Source organism: Emydura macquarii, unplaced genomic scaffold (assembly GCF_026122565.2).
Source record: "Emydura macquarii macquarii isolate MOO-44397 ecotype Brisbane River unplaced genomic scaffold, CSIRO-AGI_Emac_v2 contig_2422, whole genome shotgun sequence".
NCBI lineage: Eukaryota > Metazoa > Chordata > Testudines > Chelidae > Emydura > Emydura macquarii.
Genome location: NW_027132559.1, coordinates 30,562,862 through 30,582,429, shown reverse-complemented (window position 1 = coordinate 30,582,429; position 19,568 = coordinate 30,562,862). Strand labels below are relative to the sequence as shown.

Here is a 19,568-nt window from a genome sequence, read left to right as displayed (position 1 = left end):
TTAAGCTGTACTGGCCCTGGTGAAATTTAGAGCAGCCTTGGGGCCACTGTAGCTTGCAATAGTTGGAAATAATCCCTAATAGCAATCATATGCAAGCTATGAGCTGGAATAGTTGAGCAGAGATGCAACCTGCTTCTCCCTGCCATCATCCTGTTCCTCTATACCTGTAGGCGGCTGCAGTGAGCACTTGGGAGAGCTGTGGCCAGCTTCGAGCCCCTTTGCAGTGCTCATGTGGCAAAAAAGGTTCAAGCCCCGGGTAAATAATTTGGCCCAGTGAGTCTAAATTTGTGTCATTTATTTGCCCAGAAGCTGGAAGAAGGTGTACATTACAGATGAGTGAGGGTTACTTTAATGTACACCTTCTTTCTCTGCCTTGTTATGCAAATTACAGTGGTGTGGTCTTCTGTGCAGGTGGATAGAGTGGGTGTAAGGGAGTCTAAATTAATGTAAATAGGTCTAGTTAACACCACTTTATGTATCACTTCTGTATTTGACACCATGAGATGTTGTATTGTTTTGTGTTCTGACTTATGTTGTGACTGATTTTTATGACCTTACAAAATATTTCACTGATTTACTGGGTCTGATTTTTCAACGTGTGCAATTGCATGCCTAATTTCCACGCACAGTTACTGAAATGGCATTTGTAGATTTGCTAATAGCTTATATAAATGCCTGGCTTTTTGTACATGCATATAACAAATTTGTACACCCACTTTCAGTGATTGCACGTGCAAATAAGGCATGCAAAAGTGCATGTACTTTTGAATATATTTGCAGATCAGGCCCCTTTATGTAATCTGATGCGAGTTAAATTGCTGATTTTATCCAAAGAATGTTTTTATTAAATAGCTTTGAATCCTGTTTTCATAGATTTCAATGAAGCAGTCCCAGAAACAGAGAGGCTGGACTCCAAAGCGCTGAAAACTCGAGCTCCACTTTCAGTAAGGAACAAACGGCAGAGACCTACTAGAACAAGGCTATATGACAGTATCAGTTCAACTGATGGAGAGGACAGCCTTGAACGAAAGGTGAGAAGGCCTTCCCTTTCTCATAGTATGATGTGCTAGATTACCCTTGTAATTTGTTTCATCCTGTGTCTTCGTCCTTTCATTTTAGTGCAGGTAGTATGTATTCATCTGTGGCCAACGTACTCTGGATAATAGTCTTTGAACAGTGTGCAAGTCCTGTTGCCTTGGAGGCTGCACATCTGTTTTTCTCACAGGAACAGCAGGCTTCTGGCTTATTTTCATGTGTTATGCTATTGTTATATAGGTAACTTCATTGTTTTCTCCATTTGTATAATGAACTAACAAAGAGCACTATGCATAGCGGGTCATTTTAATTTATGGAAGGAGAAGTGAACTTGAATGCTGCATTTGTTTATTTCTCCATGTGAATGACAGTTAATTTAATAGGTAGCTCTTTGATTTCGCTGATCCTGCCTCTTGAACATGAAAGCAAATTATTAGTCTGCAACACCTATGCATCAATTACAGTATGAATTACTAGAACATTGCTTTAAAATATAAAGGCTCTTAAAACTATTGTTATATGAAAGGATTGCATGTTCAAACTAAATGTTGCGCTGATTGGTTGCTAAAAGGCATAACTTGCTTTATAATCTCTTATACCCACAGCCTTCAGACAGTTACAGTAGTCCCATGCACATTTCAAAATCACCTCTGCCCATATGTATGAGAGCATCCTCACCAGCATCAGATTCTGGTGCTTCCTCCCTCTCCCCAGTGGCTAGCAGTGCAGCATTCTCATTTGACAACATAGCTGAAAACCAAGGAGGAGGACAGCAGCACAAAGGAGATGTGCTTTCCCACTATGCTCGGGGAGACACTCCACTTTCCTCTCCTTCAAAATCCGGTCACAGTTCTGAAACATCTCCTTTGCATCACTCAACCAACAGGAATGTTTTACACGATGAAGGTATAATTATTTTTTACAAATGAGTAAGCGTGTCACTTTGTTCACTTATGTTTACATGGTGCACTTTTCTTGTTTTATTAGCACTTGGATCGCTAACAGGCCCTGTTCTCAAAACCTCTTTTATACACCTTGAAGTCAGAAAATAGCATCTCTCTTCATGAGGAAGGGACACAGATCAAATCAAGACCACAGTTTTTTCTTCTTTTTTCCCCTAAAGCTGGTTGAAAAAAGGAGGAGGGAATATCACAACATTGTTTTGGAAGTTTTATCCCAGATGTGGTGGGGGTTTTTTATTTGAAATTTTAAAAATTCAAACATTTGTCAAAATTCAAAAAGTTTCAGCCAGCTCTACTTACTTTCTAAGTAGAGTATACGGGACTAATGCTTGAGAACCTACTTCAGTGTTTGTATTAAAATCTTCAAAGGCACTTTAATAAAAGTGTTAGTAACTCAGAATCTGTTGGTGACATTGTTACCTGTGTTTCATGATGAAGGTTATATGTAGTAGAGCATAGCATAGACACTGTAATTTTGTTAATAGATGAGAGGCTGTGTGGTCTTCTAGATTAAGCGAGAGACTGAAAACCAGGAATTCCTCTGTTTTAAACCCAACATTTCCAATTGCTTGTTATGAACCTTTGGTCAAGTCAGTACTTCTCTGACTCAGTTTCCCAAGATGTAAAATACAGTGCATTTCTATGTAGCTCACACAGGTGTTTCAAAGTTTGTACTACATCATAGTTTCAAAGTGCTACTCCTTTTCCAGCTCCTATGTAGTGCCAATGTGGCTGGTTTAGGCATTTGAACTTGTAATGTATCTGTTTACTTAGATATATGCATTCCTTAATTATTAGTCAAGCAAAACTAGCATTCATATCAAAGGGAATTCTGTCTAAATAAGGACTTTTAGGATTGGACCTTTAACATTTTCATAAAAGACACTGAATTAAATGAGCTAAAAATAAATATTTACTTTGGTTTTATTGATCTGCTGCTGAAAAATCTTTCCATTGTTTTACTATAAGTCAAGTTTTCCCCCATCATAATATGATAGATAATAAGACCCTCTCCAACAGATTCTTCTCAAAACACTGGGTTTGGAAAAGGTAAACCTTAATGTCAGTATTCTGACCTTGCCACCAGAGATTCCTTTTATATATCCCTGTGTATCGTACTCTAATTGTGGGATAGCTAATAAATTGGAGTAAAATTCAAAGCCTGTGTGCAATGTGCAGTTATATGTGGATGAAACTATAAGCCTAAATAGCCTTAGTTCTGTGTAAACATGTTTATTAGTGAAATCATAAGTGCTGCATGAGCTCGGTGAAAATTGCATTTGATGAAAACTTGACTGAAATGGGTGGCTTTAGATCTCAAAATCTAGTTGAATACGCACTCACATGGTAAACCCTCCTTCCTTCTCTGCTATTGTCTTTTCATATGTGTTTAATGACATCATTAATCTTAACACGGGAAATTACATCCCACTTGCTGCCCTCTCCCACCATTGTAGGTCCTGGAACTAATCTATATTTAATTGATGCAGAGGTGACGTGCTTTTCCCACTGTGAACATTATACAAACAACCAGTGCTTCTGTGTGTAACCAGAGTTTAATGACAATCAAAGTAGAATGTGTTAATTTCAGACAGAAACATTTACATGTAATAAGTTCTTCATTACAGTGATATCCTCAAGCAAGTATTTGGCAGACAGTGCTGCAGTGACTTTGCTTATAACAGCATTTAATTGATTATTAACTAGGCTTAAAAATTCTTACAGTACAAGAAATGGGCCAGCAAATAACAAATTCCTTTCAAGTATTTATCTGAAAAGCTAAAGTGTTGTGGAAAGCCTTAGCTTAAACACTTACAATGTAATGAGAGACATTACATTCCAAAGTTATTTTAAAAAATATTTTTAATTTTTTTTTAGAATAGTTCTAGCTCAGGTTCTCTCTTGAGGTGTGGCCATTTCATACAGCAATATCAGCCAACCAGCTCTAAAGACAGCAGACGTGGTTACTGAAGGATCCTCTTGTGCTTTAAAGCTACTTCTCCTGCCTTACTGTTGCTGGCATAGGGAGTGTGTATATGGGAAGAGAGCTAGGTCTGGATTCTCTATCAGCTTCTTGGTGCTGTTAGCTGTGGATGTGAGTTAGAGTAGTTTTTCCCCCGAATTACACTGTGTACTACTGAAGATCTGGGTCCTTATTTATAAAGCAGCCCCCTTCAAAATTACTAGGAGCTAAAAAAACCAACCAACCAAAACCCAGTTAAAGAAAGACTAAAACATCTGAAAAATTAAACAAAATTCTAAAAGTCCAAACAATATGATCAAAACAGATCACCAAAGAGATATTCAGTCATAGAGGCCAATGCCACCACTGGTGCATACAGCACATCTCCAATAACTTAAATATAATCATGAGCACAGAAAATTTGTCCCAGTTTTTTTATAAATATCTCCTTTGCCACCACGGAAAAATGTAATATAACTATTTAATTGGCTTAGATTTCTGTGTCACTGTGCAATCAGAGAAATAACAATTATAATTATAACAATAAAGGAAATAATAAAAATTGAAATCTTAATAATTTTCCAGGACCAATATGTAGTCTTTTGATACTTGAAAATACACAGATGTTATCCACAAGGACAGATTAAATGATCATATTAGTTTTCTCTGGTCTTAAACATCCATGAAATCTATGAAAGTACTACTTGATCATAAGCTACTAATATATTATTTACTACCCATAATATTATAAAATATTTTTTGTGTATGATTGGTTTAATAAAACATCTGTATGGATGTTGTGTAGCATTCTAATTAATGACAAGTTCTGAAGGAACTCAAATAGGAATTAGCAGAACCACTAACTGTGGTTTGTCACCTGTCACTTAAATCAGCCTCAGTACCAGATGACTGGAGGCTGGCTAATGTAACTCCGATTTTTGAAAAAGGTTCCAGAGGCAATCTTGGTAATAACAGACTGGTAAGCCTAATTTTAGTACCAGACAAATTGGTTGGAACAATAGTGAAGAACAGAATGTTCAGACAAGTAGATGAACATGATTTGATAGGAAAGAGTCAACATTGCTTTTTGTAAAGGGAACTCACGCCTCACCAATCTATTAGAATTCTTTGAAGGGGGTCAACAAACTTGTGGACAAGGGTAATCCAGTGGATATAGTATTACTTGGACTTTCAGAAGGCCTTTGACAAGATCCCTCACCAAAGGATCTTAAGCAAAGTATACAGGCATGGAATAAGAGGGAAGGAACTCTCATTGATCAGTAACTGGTTAAAAGACAAGAAACAGAGGGTAAATGGTCATTTTTCACAATGGAGAGAGGTAAATAGAAGTTTCTCCCAAGGATCTTTACTGGGAGCTGTGCTGTTCAACATATTCATAAATGATCAGGAAAAATGGGTAAACTGTGAGGTAGCAAAGCTTGCAGACAATACAAAATTACTCAGGGTAGTTAAGTCCAAAGCAGATGGCAAAGAGTTACAAAGGGATCTCACCAAACTGGATGGCTGGGTGACAAAATGGCACATGAAACTCAGTGTTGATAAATGCAAAGTAATACATATTAGAAAATATAATCCCAAGTATACATGCAAAATCATAAGGTCTAAATTAGCTGTTATCACTCAAGAAAGAGATTTTGGATCGTCGTGGATACCTCTCTGAAAACATCAGCTCAATGTGCAGTGGCAGTCAAAAAAGTTAACAGAATGTTAGGAACCATTAGGAAAGGGATAGATAATAAGACAGTAAATATTATAATGTCATCATATAAATCCATGGTACACCTATACTTGAATACTTCATGCAGTTCTGGTTGCCCCATCTCAAAAATGATATATTAGAATTGGAAAAGCTATAAAAAATGGAACAAAATGATTACGGATATAGAACAGCTTCCCATATGAAGAGAGATTAAAAAGATTGGGACTGTTCAGCTTGGAAAAGAGATGACTAAGGGGGGTTATGATAGAGGTCTATAAAATCATGAATGGTGTGGAGAAAGCAAATAAGGAAGTGCTGTTTTGTGCCTTCACATTACACAAGAACCAGGGGTCACTCCATGAAATTAATAAGCAGCAGGTTAAAACAAACAAAAGGAAGTACTTCTTCACACAACTCACAGTCCACCTGTGGAACTTGTTGTCAGGGGATGTTGTGAAAGCCAAAAGTATAACTGGGTTCAAAACAGAATTAGATAAGTTCATGGAGGAAAGAACCATCAATGTCTATTAGCCAACATGGTTAGGGACCCAACCCCACCATGTGGATGTCCCTAAGTCTCTGAGTGCCAGAAGCTGAGGGACTGACAACAGCGGATGTATCACTGGATAATTGCCTTGTTCTGTTCATTCCCTCTGAAGCATCTGGCACCAGCCACTGTCGGAAGAAGACAGGATACTGGGCCATTGGTCTAACCCAGTGTGTTCTTCAGGCGTTATGATCCAGGCATGTGTATTTATTAGGAGATAATTGCATTCATTCTAATCCTTTTCAGTCAATCAGATGATTGCTTACATACAAACTAGTTAGTTTATAATATCTCTTGCACGATGCTAGGGACAGCCACACAATGGCACAAGTAAGCAGTTCATTTCTGTACTCCCTTCAGAAGGTGTGTCCATTTCACAGTTTCAGAATGCAAGGCCCCTCATGAACCTATTATCAAATAGGCGGGAAAATAGTTTTGCCTGGGATAATGTGGGAAGTTGTTAAAATGTGCTGGTGCAGTCTATCCTGAAACATCTCATTTTCTCAGAAAGAGACAAGTTTTCTGTATACAGAGAAAACACTGACATAATAAATTGTGCCAGATCAATAGAACTGTGACAAGGCCCTTATGCTATCTGTTGAGGGGAAAATCCTTTTGGAAGGTGACTAGCAAGATTGAAAGTCAGGATAACAGAGGCAGTTAGGGATGCTCTACCAATGTGGAGTTATTTCCAAAGGGGTTATTTCCTTTATACTCTAAATTAGCAAAAGACCAGTTCCTTCTAAAATCTAGAATTAATTTATTACCAGTATAACTCCTGATCTGCAGATCCTGACTCTGCGAAATAGTCCTATTGATTCCAATGGAAATAAATAAGGGTTTACAGGACTGGCACCAAAACATATATAATGCCAGCAAAGCCATGTTTGTTTTTCAGTTGTTATTTAAAAAAAATCAAAGTGTGTTTCACAGCTTTTGTAGTGTTTGTCTCCCCAATTGTTTCAGCTCTGCTTTTCTTCCTCTTGTTCTTTTTTCATTGTCTTCTCTTTATGGTAGATCCTCAAAGCACTTTGTTAACAAAAATGTACAACAAAGCTCTATCATAGATTGTTTCTCTAGTTTGAGTTGTATACATAGGTGATAGTCTAATGCGCAAACTGGACTTCTCTGTACATAGCACAAACATTTCAAAATCAGGACATGATTTAAAACCAAAATGAATGCTGGAGTGAATATCGACCTGAATTTGATCTTGTTTTGTAGCTCGTGTCTTGGTGCTTTCACTCTGTCCCTTTCCTGTCTGTCTGTCCAAACCCAACACATATTGTAGCTTCATTCAGTTCAATTTTATTCTGATTTTAAATATCAGTGATAAAATAAAGTGACTCATCTGGGAATTCCTAATGCTAATGGAAACTGAAACATTTACAATGGTTAAATGACAAGAATACACAAGAAAGGCAGAAGAGACACCGTAAGAAGATCTACTCTCTATACACTGTGGCTGGTTTACACTTACCTGGAAATTTGGTGGCAGTCGACGGGAGTTACGCAAACTACGCAGAGTAGTTTGTGTAACTCACGTCGACTGCTTCTGCGCGCTGTTTACACTGCACTGAGCTACTTGAAGGGGTGGACTTCCTCAGTCGACTTCCTGATCAATTGAGCGGGTCTCACTGATTTTGCGGCGATTTTGCCGCCATCAGTGTAAACATAGCCTGTGATATGAATGGTGCCAGGCATGGGTACAATTTGCATAGCAGTCTCATCAGCCTTTGTTGTAGGATGAATTGCTGCTTGAGATAGTTTGGCATGTGTTTTGCCCTTTGTGTACTACTTCTCTTTGTCTCCCCTTTGGGAACTTGATGCTTGTTTTCTGTTTTAACATAAGGTCGTGTGTCAGATCTTCATGAATGCCTTATTTAAGGCATAATCCATGGTCACTGAAAACAACTTGTTTTTAGAGTGTGTGTATTATAATACACTTGCATTTCTTGGCCTACCACATCATGCTCCATGAGTCACTTGCATATTGCTTTTATTTCATGAATAAAAAATATGCCAAAATGTTATTTCTGGTGTAAAATATTTGTGTCTCAGTGCGTTCCACTGCAGCAAACTGTTTTTGAGGAAGCCCTTAGTGATTCTGCAAGCTGTTGCATGCAATGCAGCCCTGTGCCTATGAAAAGCCCCTTTGAAGGAGTAGCTTGCAGAATAGGGACCTTAGTGAGTAAAGCTGTGGTTGTCTTAGTTTTTGCTTTTTGCTTGCTTGCTTGTTCTTAATTCTAGGGGCTTGAGTTACACCAGTGAAATCAGGAGTAAATTTAGTGAAGCCAAGGCAGTTGCTCCAGTGTAGAACCAGTGTGTGATCAGGATGTGATCACCAAGTCACCAAGAAACTGAAGGCAATGAATGGCTGCTGATCTTTATTCATTCCCTGTAGAATACTTCAGAGACATGGTCAATCCATATTGCACATTTGTGTCTGACATTTTTTAACTACTATTTTTTTTCATTTTGTTTGTGTTAAGGATTTTACAGCACTTTTGTATACTCAGTTTCACTGTTTTGACTCTAGAGGCTCTGTTTGTTTCCCCTTTTGTTTTTGTAGGGTTATCACACAGTAACAGAGAGATCAAAAGAGGAAGATATGATTGTAAAATGGTAGCGATTGGCACAGGGTCTCAGAGCAAGTGTAGAAACTGAAGCTATTTTTAACTAATTTTTACCAATTGTCTAGATTACAAGTAGACAGTGTCCTCTTTAATCAAGGCATGAAAACAAAATAGATTATTATCTCTTGGCACTCCCATCATAAAAATTATCCAGTTCTCCAAAGTTGCTGGAGTCATTCAGAACAGATACTCAACAGCCATCTTTGACAGTAAAATATACCTCCAAAAAACTTGTTCATGGCAAAAATAGAGTAGATAGATCCTCCAGGGGGTTAAAAGTTACTTGTTTTTCATATTTCTCCATATTAGTCTTATATGTGTGAATTGCCTTATTACAAATGCTTACATTAAAACTCAATCAAAATAAGTTCCCCCATTTTTCCCCTTAATACTTTCTCTCAAGATTCAAAGCAGTTCATGTAGGTACTTCTTACCTTCTTTTCAAAGAAGGATTGTTATTTCTGTGGTTGCATCTAATTAAATGATATGCCCCAATCTTTATATAGATATATATATAATGGGTATATATGTACAAATGTACATGTACACGAACGCTTCTGGAGTCACTGTTTATTATCAGATAAAATAATAATGTATATTTTTTCGTGTACAAAGGTATCCTAGGTGATCACACAGGTCCCCAATCATCAAGAGCAACCAGCCCTACTATGGGGCAGGCAGAAAAAATAAAACAAAAGCTTGTGGATCTTGGGTAAGCATTTTATTATTTAAAAACTAGATTTTTATTCAAAGGGGATGGAAAGCAAGATTTCAAAGGACATTTTTTGATGCTCTCTAATCTTGTTATAGGGGTCCCTTGAGAAGGAGTTCCCACAAGGGCAAGAAATGGAGAGAGAGAGAAGTCATTAGGGTGGCCTGTGGCACCAGGTATGGATAAAAGAACAAATATGTAATCCATCTCATGCCAAAATCCTTGGCTAAACTGTGCTGTCCAGGAGATGAAACCACCAATAAACCAGCTTTCCTGTGTGTATTGCTAGAAAAAATTAATACCCATCGGGCCAAATTCTGCTTTTATTAGCTTCCATGAATCCCTATTGTGGCCAGTTCTTTTTAAAGAGAAATTGACATCATAGAGGGGAGGATATTTTAACAAACAGCAAAATAATAAGTACTTGTACTCTAAAAATAGATTGAGCCATGTAATGCCCAAGATCTGCCTGTGCTCCCATTGACATTGATGGGAGCTGCACACATAGGTTATTAGAATTCACAAACACACCTATATAAAATGTATGTCAGGTCCTTTATTCTAAAAGCGTGACACACATTTCATCCAATACTGAAAAGCAGCCTCAGATGGGATGGAGGACAGCAGACCTTAAATATATTTTGCAGCAGCACTCGAAAACAGCTTACCTCAGAAAGTGACCAGCTTCATAATAATTGGAAGATATTTAGGAAAATTACATATTAGACTTTGGCCACAGCAACTTTTGCAAACTGTGCTATTAATTGCTTAATGAGACACCATCGCCAGCACGTCTGTTCACACAAACACAAAAACCCAGAAGTGGCAGCACCATGCCTCTTTCCCATAGTACATACAGTGCACTTTCCTTGAAAATCTCCTGTGCAAGTACTGAGGAACTCGGACAAGATCCCAGCCCAAGGTGGTATGGCTGTGTGCATGAAAGGGCAAGCCTTTGAATTAAATGCCAGAAATGTTATAGTAGAAACTATAAAAACAAAAACAAAAAAAAACTGACTCCAAAACTTGCAGAAAGTAACACAAATGCAAAAGAAAAACAATAATGTAAATAAACAATCAAAGTAAATAAATTAATCCAACTCTGAATCCTCTGCAGAAATCTTTTTGACTTGGGTACTGTGGAGAGTGATTTGTGGAACTTTGCTAACATACAGAGAGACGCAATAATACATTTAAAACTTTTTACAAACATTAAGCCAATGTTCTAACCTTCTGTCTGAGGAGAGGGTTGTTGCGCTAAATATAATGTTCTAGATTGGTGCACACAACTTCCATTGATGTCACCGAGAATAGCTGGCCGGATCCTAATCTGGGGTAAATCAGTGCAGCCCCATTGAAGTCAATGGAGCTACATCAGTTTACACCGGCTGAGGACCTGACTCATTGCATGGCTCTCTAAGGCTGAGTATAGTTTGTGCCGTATATTACTGTACGTCTCTGGGGAAAGAGACAAATTTGTAAAAGAAAACTATGTGCAATGACGCATATCTGTGAGGGACCTAGAGTATTTAGTGAATATATTTAGCATTTGAAAGATAAACCAAAGGGGGGGAAATTAATTTGTCCTTGTCTGTGAGAAATAAACCCTAGAGTAGAATTAGTTTCTTATTTGACTGTACAAAATATCTGTATCTTCCTGTGAGAAATAGTCAAGAGCAGACTGAGAATCAGTAAATAGTGAAATATTATCCTGAGCTTTCATTTTCTAATAGTCTTTCATTTTTCACTGCTGAATATGCTTGCTTTTGAATTCAGTTGTTGAAGCAAAGATTGGTATTGCCTCTCTGAAAATTCATAAGCTTTTACAATTCTCATTACGCCTCTGTAAATTAGAACGTTATTATCACTATGTACCCTTTTTAAGACTGCTTGTACTTTCCTTTGTTTCTGACTTTAAAGAATTTGCTTCTCAAGATGTGGAAGGATGCTTTCCTAGAATCCAAAGATGAGTAAGCTCTTTGAAAGCAAGGGACTTATCCCATGACAACATCCTATTACAGTGATTTCTTTCCATTAGAGCGACTGATTAATGTAGAATTAATCATTTTATCAGATGCACGCTTCATGCATTATTTTGCCATTGTTGGCATTTATACTGATTTAGGGAAAAACCCTGCCCCCTCTCCTCCATGGCCACCGCTGGTCATCGATAAATAAGTTCTGCAGTGAAGGTGGGAAGCATGAGTTCTCCTGCCCATGCAGCAGGATGACCCTACTTGTTACCAAGCCCAGCAGTGTGGGGAACACCCCTTTTCTTCCCTGCACAGCATGGATTGGGGAAAGGATCTGGAGTGAGCATCAGGGAGGAGCAGGAGTGAGGCTGATGGATCTTCCACTGTGTGAATGGCCATCTTTACTGGGGAGAAGGATTCCTGCTCTCCACTGTGGATGGACTATTTGCCAAACCTGGCTACTCATTGTTGAGACTAGGGATGGGGAAGATTTGGCCTAGAGCAATCAGGCTTGTATGCTCCAGCCAGAGAACTGCTCTGCTTACTATATTTTAAGTAAGCTGCTTTTTTTTACAATCTGAAGTTTTGTTCTGTGTTTTTAAAAACTTACATGGTCATTTGTCCAGTATTTCTCTGGGCTGGCAATAGAGTCCAGTCACTATGAATGGCCTGTACTTTGAGAGATGGTATGTATGGTCAGAAAAAAAAACACTCAGGCACTGTACATCAGCTTGCTTTGGTAGTTACTTACCCTCTCTGTGCCTCAGTTTTTCTATCTGTAAAATGGGTGTAATACTTCCTAATTCACAGAGCTGCTTGAAGTTATAAGTATTACTTCCCCTTCTTAAAAATACTGCAGCATGCTACTACATGGAGATATTTGGAATTGCTTTGTTAAAATAAATATTGCTCTAGGTTCTGTACAATCATTATAAATACATCCAAATTGTATTAGCACAAATAAACTTCCCGACCCAACACAATACACTTAGCCCTCTGTGCCTGCTCTGAAACTCTGAGTCCTCATGATCTAGACATTTTTATTGTATTACTGTAAATTTAGGATAACCAACAAAAATTATGCATATGCATAAAAGAAGAGCCTTTTGAAGTTTCAGGGCCTTAGGAATATATCCACCATATACAGATAAAAGGCATAAGAAAGACAAAGGGCTAAAATTCTGCTCTGACATCAGCATAAAGATCAGTGGGACTCCATAAATTCTCATTGAGTGTGGCAGATTTACACTGGTGCAGAATTTTGCTGTGAGATCTGGGGGCAGAGTTAAAAACGTATATTTTAGAGCAGTAAAACTATTCAGCTCTGAAACAGGCTTTCATAAATCCTGCCCGAAAGGCATCTCAAATTATAGCCAAAACCCATGGTCCAAATTCTAGCCTCAGTTAGGTTCTTGCAGCCCCAGTGATTCTAGAATGTAAAGTCTTTGGGGCAGAGGCCCAGGCTGTATAGCTGTCCATAAAGCACTTAACACACTTTGATAAATAGATGTAATAATTGAACCCATTAGTTTTAGAACTGTTAGCTTTTCCTTGATGATGACATTCAATTCATTCTATTTTTGTTGTGATAATTTGATTAGGGTTGCCTAAAAAAGCTAACATAGAAAAGTCTGTAAGATTTATGTCAAGATACTGATATTACATGTAGAGAACTTGAGTTCAAAAAGTACCCTTTTCTCCCTTTATCTAATGGTATGTTTTCTGAATGCCATTATGTACAAGTTATTTTAGGGTTCAGCCATGGTTTTAGAAGTAATGACTCTTTATAATTATGTGATTCTGTTAGATTATTAATAATTTGTTTATTGAGTTTTCTAATCTAACACAGATCCCGGCTCCTTTCTGTTAAACAGAACCACTAGCGAGATGCTGGAGAGCTCAGCAAGCAATGCATCCATGTCAGAGCGATCTTCCTCTCTCCCCCATAGCATACCATTCACACAGTATGGACAGAGTGGCAGGGGATCCAATTCTTCCAGCAACCTGCCTTCATCTACCAGCTCAACTGAACCGTCCTCTGAAAATCTAAGTCCAGCTAAAAAGGGGTCCAAGGTAGAAAACAAAAGCTACCTTATTCCCAGTATGTGGGAAGCTCAATGCTTCTGGATAAACAAAGAGCCAATGTGATAATACTGCAATAAACAATGCATGGTGTTCATTGTACAGTAAAAACACATTGAAAAGCATATCTTTAACACTGTACCATTCTAGACTGTATATACTTTTTCAATCTGTCTCTGTTTTGATGTATGTTACCAGTAAAATAGGTATGGTGTGCTGCACCATACCAAATGGCTGTAGTGGAATTAAATTACAGATATTTTACTGCATTTTTCAGGACTGATTGTCAAGGGGAGGGAATATATAACTCTTTTAACCTCTCAAAGTGAGATGTTTGCAAACTAAGAAATGTCAATAATGTACACTGTCTGCAGTGTTGTTGTATCCGTGTTGGTCCGAAGATATTAGAGAGACAGTATGTGTGAGATAGTATCTTTATTGGACCAACTTCTGCTGGTTGAAGAGACCACTTTCGAACTTCACTGTTAGTTATTTGCCTTTTTTCCTCAATAACAAAATCTACCTGTCGCACACATTGGATATCAGATTTAATTCCATTTCTGGAGCTATTTGAACTAAAAAAAAAATGAATTATTTAAAATATTTCTGAGATTCCTTTCTATGTGCATGAAAGCTTTCAGCATGATAGCCCTAAAACGTAACGTACACAACTTTCCTGTGTTATTTAATCTGTTTTCATCTGTGGGAAATATTTCTCTAGCAGAATATACCTTGTTATAGCCTGTGGCATGTCACTTTTTATAGTTGACTGGGAAGGAAACTGAAGTGGTTCTGACCCTCCTTTTCAGGAGAGTGGCTCCAAGTGACTTGCAGTGGCAATTTTTGAAGTTTTCAAGGGCATTTACCATTCTTCAGGGCCTACATAAAAATCTACAAGATCACAGAATTCTGACTGGAAACAAAATCTTGCCATTATGTTCTGTGGCCTGTGGAGAAAAAGACAAGATAACCTCATCTGGACTGAGTAAAGATAGGGCACATAAAGGGGCACTGGGAGGCAGATTTTCAAAGGGACAAAGAGCAGTTAGGTGTACCAAACTTTTATTAAAAGTAATTGGAGTTGGTACCTAACTCTCTATTTGTGCCTTTGAAAATATCCCCCTAAATTTTACTGAAAGATGAGCTCGAAATGGGCGTGGCAGGGACGCGGGGGAAGGAGCCACCACCTTTTTTATGGTGTATGAAAAAGCCTGAAAGGTAATATAATTGTTTCTCTTCCACGCTACCAACTTCTTTTTCTTCTTGTATTTTACATTGGATATATCTGCTTTTGACTTTTCTGTTTTTATTGAAGGATTCCTTGGAAGATTTGAGAACTAGCAGGGCTATGATATCCCAAGACACTGAAACCCAGACGAATGAGAGATTAATGAATTCTGGTCAGACTGTTTATAACTCTTGGCTTTTGCTAACTCAACTTCCTGACAAACACTTTGTGAAAGATTCAGCACCTCCATTGTTTCAGTGGTGAGCTCAGAAAGCTCCCATTCTAATTCTTTAATCCTCTGAAGAGCCCTTCACCAAAAACAGGGCAAAACAGAGTGATAGTCCTAACTTTAAAAAAAACAAAAAAAAAACTTGATAAGGAAAGTCTAAATGTCTTTTTTCTTTTTGAAGTTCGCAAGCCCATGAATGTTTGCAATACCGAGAAACCTGCAGCTTAGGTTTTTAGTCTCTTTTAATGTCATTATCCCACTAGTTCTCCAGTTTTCCAGAAGGACCTCCAGCAGAAACAGGGAGGTCAAGACTTGATATGCTTCTTATTTTTAAAAGAGCTACTTTAAAAATGTGGAGGGTGGGTTGTTTGTTTGTTTGCAAAACTTCAAAACTCGCTTGCCCTTTTTACATTATCGCATGTTCATCTCTGGATTTGAATACCAAGGATGCGGAGTTTGGATCTGTTTGTTTTTTGTTGAACCTCAGGAGCTCGAGGAACATCTTATTTGTTTGTTGTTGTTGTTTGGAAATTGGACTATTTTCGAGACTCTAATGCAAATCTGTTGCTAATTGCGCTATTCTCCACTGGTGATTTTAATGAATTTCTAGGAATATATATGACTCACAGAGTGACATTTTGCTCACCCTTGCTATAAAGTGTAATGTTTGTCACTCCGTTTTTAAGGAAAAGAAGTGTCTATTTTGTGGTTATTGTTGCAGTGAGTAGCAGCACCTAACATCAGAAGGTATCCCTTACCTTCTATCTTATTTAAGGTTTAGGCAAAGAGGGAAGAATCTCTCACTTCTGAAAGAGTTTATTTAGGGCCCAATCCAAAATGGATTCACAGGGTGATTTCCTTGCCTCTTCAATAGTGACTTTCATTTCTCCCTGATAATCCACTCTCTCTCCTACCCATTGTGCAACTGCATGTGCTGTGCTTGTCCTACATGTGTGGAGGGCAGGCATCCTGGAAGGCTGCAAATGCCATTGACCAGCCATGAGAAGCAGTGAAGTTGGCAGCCTCAGAAGGGGCAGGGAGTGTCATCTCTAAGTGGAAGCCGGGAAATTGCTCTCTGACATCTTTGTTACTAACACAGTAACTTGGCAAAAATGTCTCTTAAAAACATACCACGGTACTAATGTTGTTTGCAGTGTTTTTGTAGCCATGTTGGTCTCTCTAATACCACATTAATAAACATATTACATATTATTTCATAAATCATTACCAGTAATAAAGATTGGGCATCCTTATAGTAACTGGTTCAGTAAATTATTGAAATCACTCCTGAACTATGCCAACCTGGAGGGAAAAAGCAAGTCTCCTGCAAGATGTGTATGTAAGATCTTATGTTAACTTTGACCCATCTTTTTGTCTACAGAATTTCACATTCAATGATGACTTCAGTCCCAGCAGCACAAGTTCAGCTGATTTGAGTGGTTTAGGAGCAGAACCCAAAACTCCTGGTTTCTCTCATTCTTTAGCATTATCATCAGATGAGGTATGCCTATGTCATATTTACAATGGGCAAGAGTAATTTCTTTGTCCAACAGCATTTTTCTTAAGTATTCAAATGATCATTTTTTTCTAAAATACAACATTGGAAAAGAAGAATTTTCTGGGTTGCCTTTTTTTACAGTAGTTCTTATACTTTGTATAGCAGGGGTGGACAAGCTTATTGAACCCCCGAGAGCTCCCTCCCTGCTGGGCAAAATCTTCTAGCCCCACCACCTTACAGCAGGGCAGAAGCTCCGAGCTCCCCACCCCAGTCTGGTAGGCAGAGAATGGTAAGGGGCAAAGGAGGCTCTGCGGGCTGCACTGTAACTGTAAAAGAGCTGCATGTGGCTCACGAGCCAGTTTGCCCACCCCTGCTATATAGGAAATAAAATAGGGAAATAGCAAAATAAGATTGGCTTCCTAAAACGTGCTACACCCGAACCTTTGCCACCATTACATTTCAATATATTTTTCTATAGTTACATTTAAGTACATGCACATGGACCAATATACACAGTTTGTTAATGTCGTATGTTAAAATAAATATAACTGGGATGCCTTTGAGGGAATACAAAGTGTGGGCTAGCTAGGTAGTAGAGACACAGGGTACTTAAACCAGCTGTTTGAAGCCATGTATGAGTGAATTTTAAGAACCAAACTTCAAAGATGCCTCAACCCAACCTCGCTGTGTGTGATGTGTAAAAAATCACTTGTCTGTGCAGTTTTTGCACACTATTACACAGATATATAACATGTAGAATTCATACCATGCACATTTCATTTGCACTCAATTTGTGCTTGATTTGTGTAGGCACAATAGAGTTGACCTGAAATCTGTGCTGTTTTTTGGGCAGAGGGTTGTTTTGTTTTGTTTTGTTTTGTTTTGTTTCTTGGCACAAGTCTTAGCATGCAAAAACTGCACAATGCATTGGGTGCCAAAATTACATGTGCACAAACAGAAGTTATATTTTGAAAATTGGGTCCTAAAACAAGCTTAGTAAAGTCACTGGTCCAGCTCTTCTGTGGAGGTACGCTGATTTACAATAGCTGAGGAGCTGGAAGATCATGCCTAGGAGACATTTGAACCCAGATCAGGTGCAGATGAGCATCTTTATCTTTTTATAAAAACAGAACCTGTGATCCACTATAAATGTTATGGTGAACTCCATATTTTTTTGTGTGAGGTATGTGCCAGGATTTGCTCTAGAGAGGTTGATTTCTAAACATCTATTTATATTATTCTTAGGGCATTTATGTTTGTTGTTAATATATGCTAATATATTATTATATATTAATATGAATGCCTGCTCTGCATGGTTCAAAGGGAGACACTGATTGTTCCATGCAGCCACAATTGTCATAATATAATTCTACAAGGCCAAAAGTCCTGTAGATAGTAAAAATATTGCTGCTGTTTAAGAGTAGATGTTTACTATGCACACAGCAGAATACTGTGTAGTGGTTATGTGTGAATTGTCTAATAAGAATAGCAAACTGTGAAGATCTGATCATTTAGACTCATTAATTCTGCATGATCTTTCTATTTTGACAGTACATTTTACTAAAACCTATATTATTAAATATTTTTTCTCTCATATTATTTCACATCATCCTTATTGTGCTATGTATTTTACTGTGATAATCCTCTGGGTCCAGTATGTTGAATGATAAGTTTGAAAACACTTCCATTTTTTTTAAGCCCTCTTTCCTTATCCTTCGATTTGGCTGTCTCTGAAATATCTAGTATAAACAGGTCTATAAAAATAAAATAAAAATGGCCTCGCTGTCCTCTGCTGCATACTAAATAGCAGCTTCTGAGTCAGTCAGCATGTCCAGTGTGTTCTGCAGAGGACACCTACACATGCTGCCTGGATCAGTCTTTCGCCATTCACTGCTGACTGCTACAGATCTGGGGTTATGAGTGGTGCAGGAACCTCTCCCACCAACCTCCCTGCTGGGGGTGACATAACCGCTTGTGAGACAAAAGAATGATAAGCAAGGGGTGGGGTGGAAACCACATTCTTATTCTGTTTCATACCCCAGAATTTAAGGGTCTTTGCTGCTCCCACTGAAGTCGTTGGCAAAGTTCTGGTTGACTTAGTGGTGCAGGATCCGGAACTCCACATATCTCACTTGTGGAGGCCCTAACTATGGAATTGTGTGTTTTGTAGTTAAGCTTTTAGCATAACCTTTCTGTTTTTTTAAGTTGTTTTTAAAAACTCTCTGTTTTTCAATAACCATACCCGTTTGCAAATCGTGGTGCTGCCCTTACCTGAACTCTCTCGCACGCTGTTACATGTTCTGTATTTTGTTTCTATAATGCTTTTCTTTCCCATTTCTTTGTTGCTCCCTCACTCAGAGCCTGGATATGATTGATGATGAGGTGAGATACTAGTGAGCTCTTTGTGGTGGACTGTGTGACCGTGGTGTGGCAATTTGTTGTCTCATTTGCAGATTTGCAATTCTGATCTTATTTTGTTGTGTAGCAAATCTCCCTGTTACAGCACAAACACAAGCCCACAGGTGTCACCCTTCTTGCTGCAGTTTTCAGGCTCAGAGCAAATTGCAGTCCTTGTGTTTTGTTGAGGGCCTGCGGGGGCTGCATTTCAGAACAAATACACTGGACTGAATCCTCAGCTGTGCAGAGCTCACACTTGGTGCACAATAGACAAAAGATTAAGGTTTAGGGTGTATGCCATCTTTCCTCATCCCTGATCAAGGCCTGTGCAATTTAAACTAGCCTAAAGACTGTTCTAAATTACTCTAAGTGCGGTGGTCCCATAGCAACTGCTTCACTGACCAAGGATTAATCAGAGCACCATGTGTTCCAGTTCAACACCAGCATGCCCACTCTGTGGAGCAGGATGGGAGAACAGGTGGTTCTGAACTGGCTATGCCAGCTTTACATCACCCAGGAATCCCCAGTTGCGTCCTTTAGCATAGCTGTCCAGCTGTTTCCTTGACACACCACAGAGCAACCAGAA

General features: G+C 38.4%; 1 protein-coding gene across 3 annotated transcripts in view; it reads left to right on the top strand.

The window, feature by feature from the left end:
* Positions 1–19,568, top strand: part of PPP1R9A (protein phosphatase 1 regulatory subunit 9A) — a 206,017-nt gene that overhangs the window by 183,311 nt on the left and 3,138 nt on the right. For 2 of the 3 annotated variants that reach the window (XM_067562171.1, XM_067562170.1), the window contains 6 exons: positions 874–1,031; positions 1,641–1,941; positions 9,479–9,575; positions 9,674–9,751; positions 13,423–13,621; positions 16,469–16,588. In XM_067562171.1, the coding sequence (XP_067418272.1) occupies positions 874–1,031; positions 1,641–1,941; positions 9,479–9,575; positions 9,674–9,751; positions 13,423–13,621; positions 16,469–16,588 (953 nt within the window). The remainder of the gene's footprint in view (positions 1–873; positions 1,032–1,640; positions 1,942–9,478; positions 9,576–9,673; positions 9,752–13,422; positions 13,622–16,468; positions 16,589–19,568) is intronic. The other variant, XM_067562172.1, reaches the window with a different exon arrangement.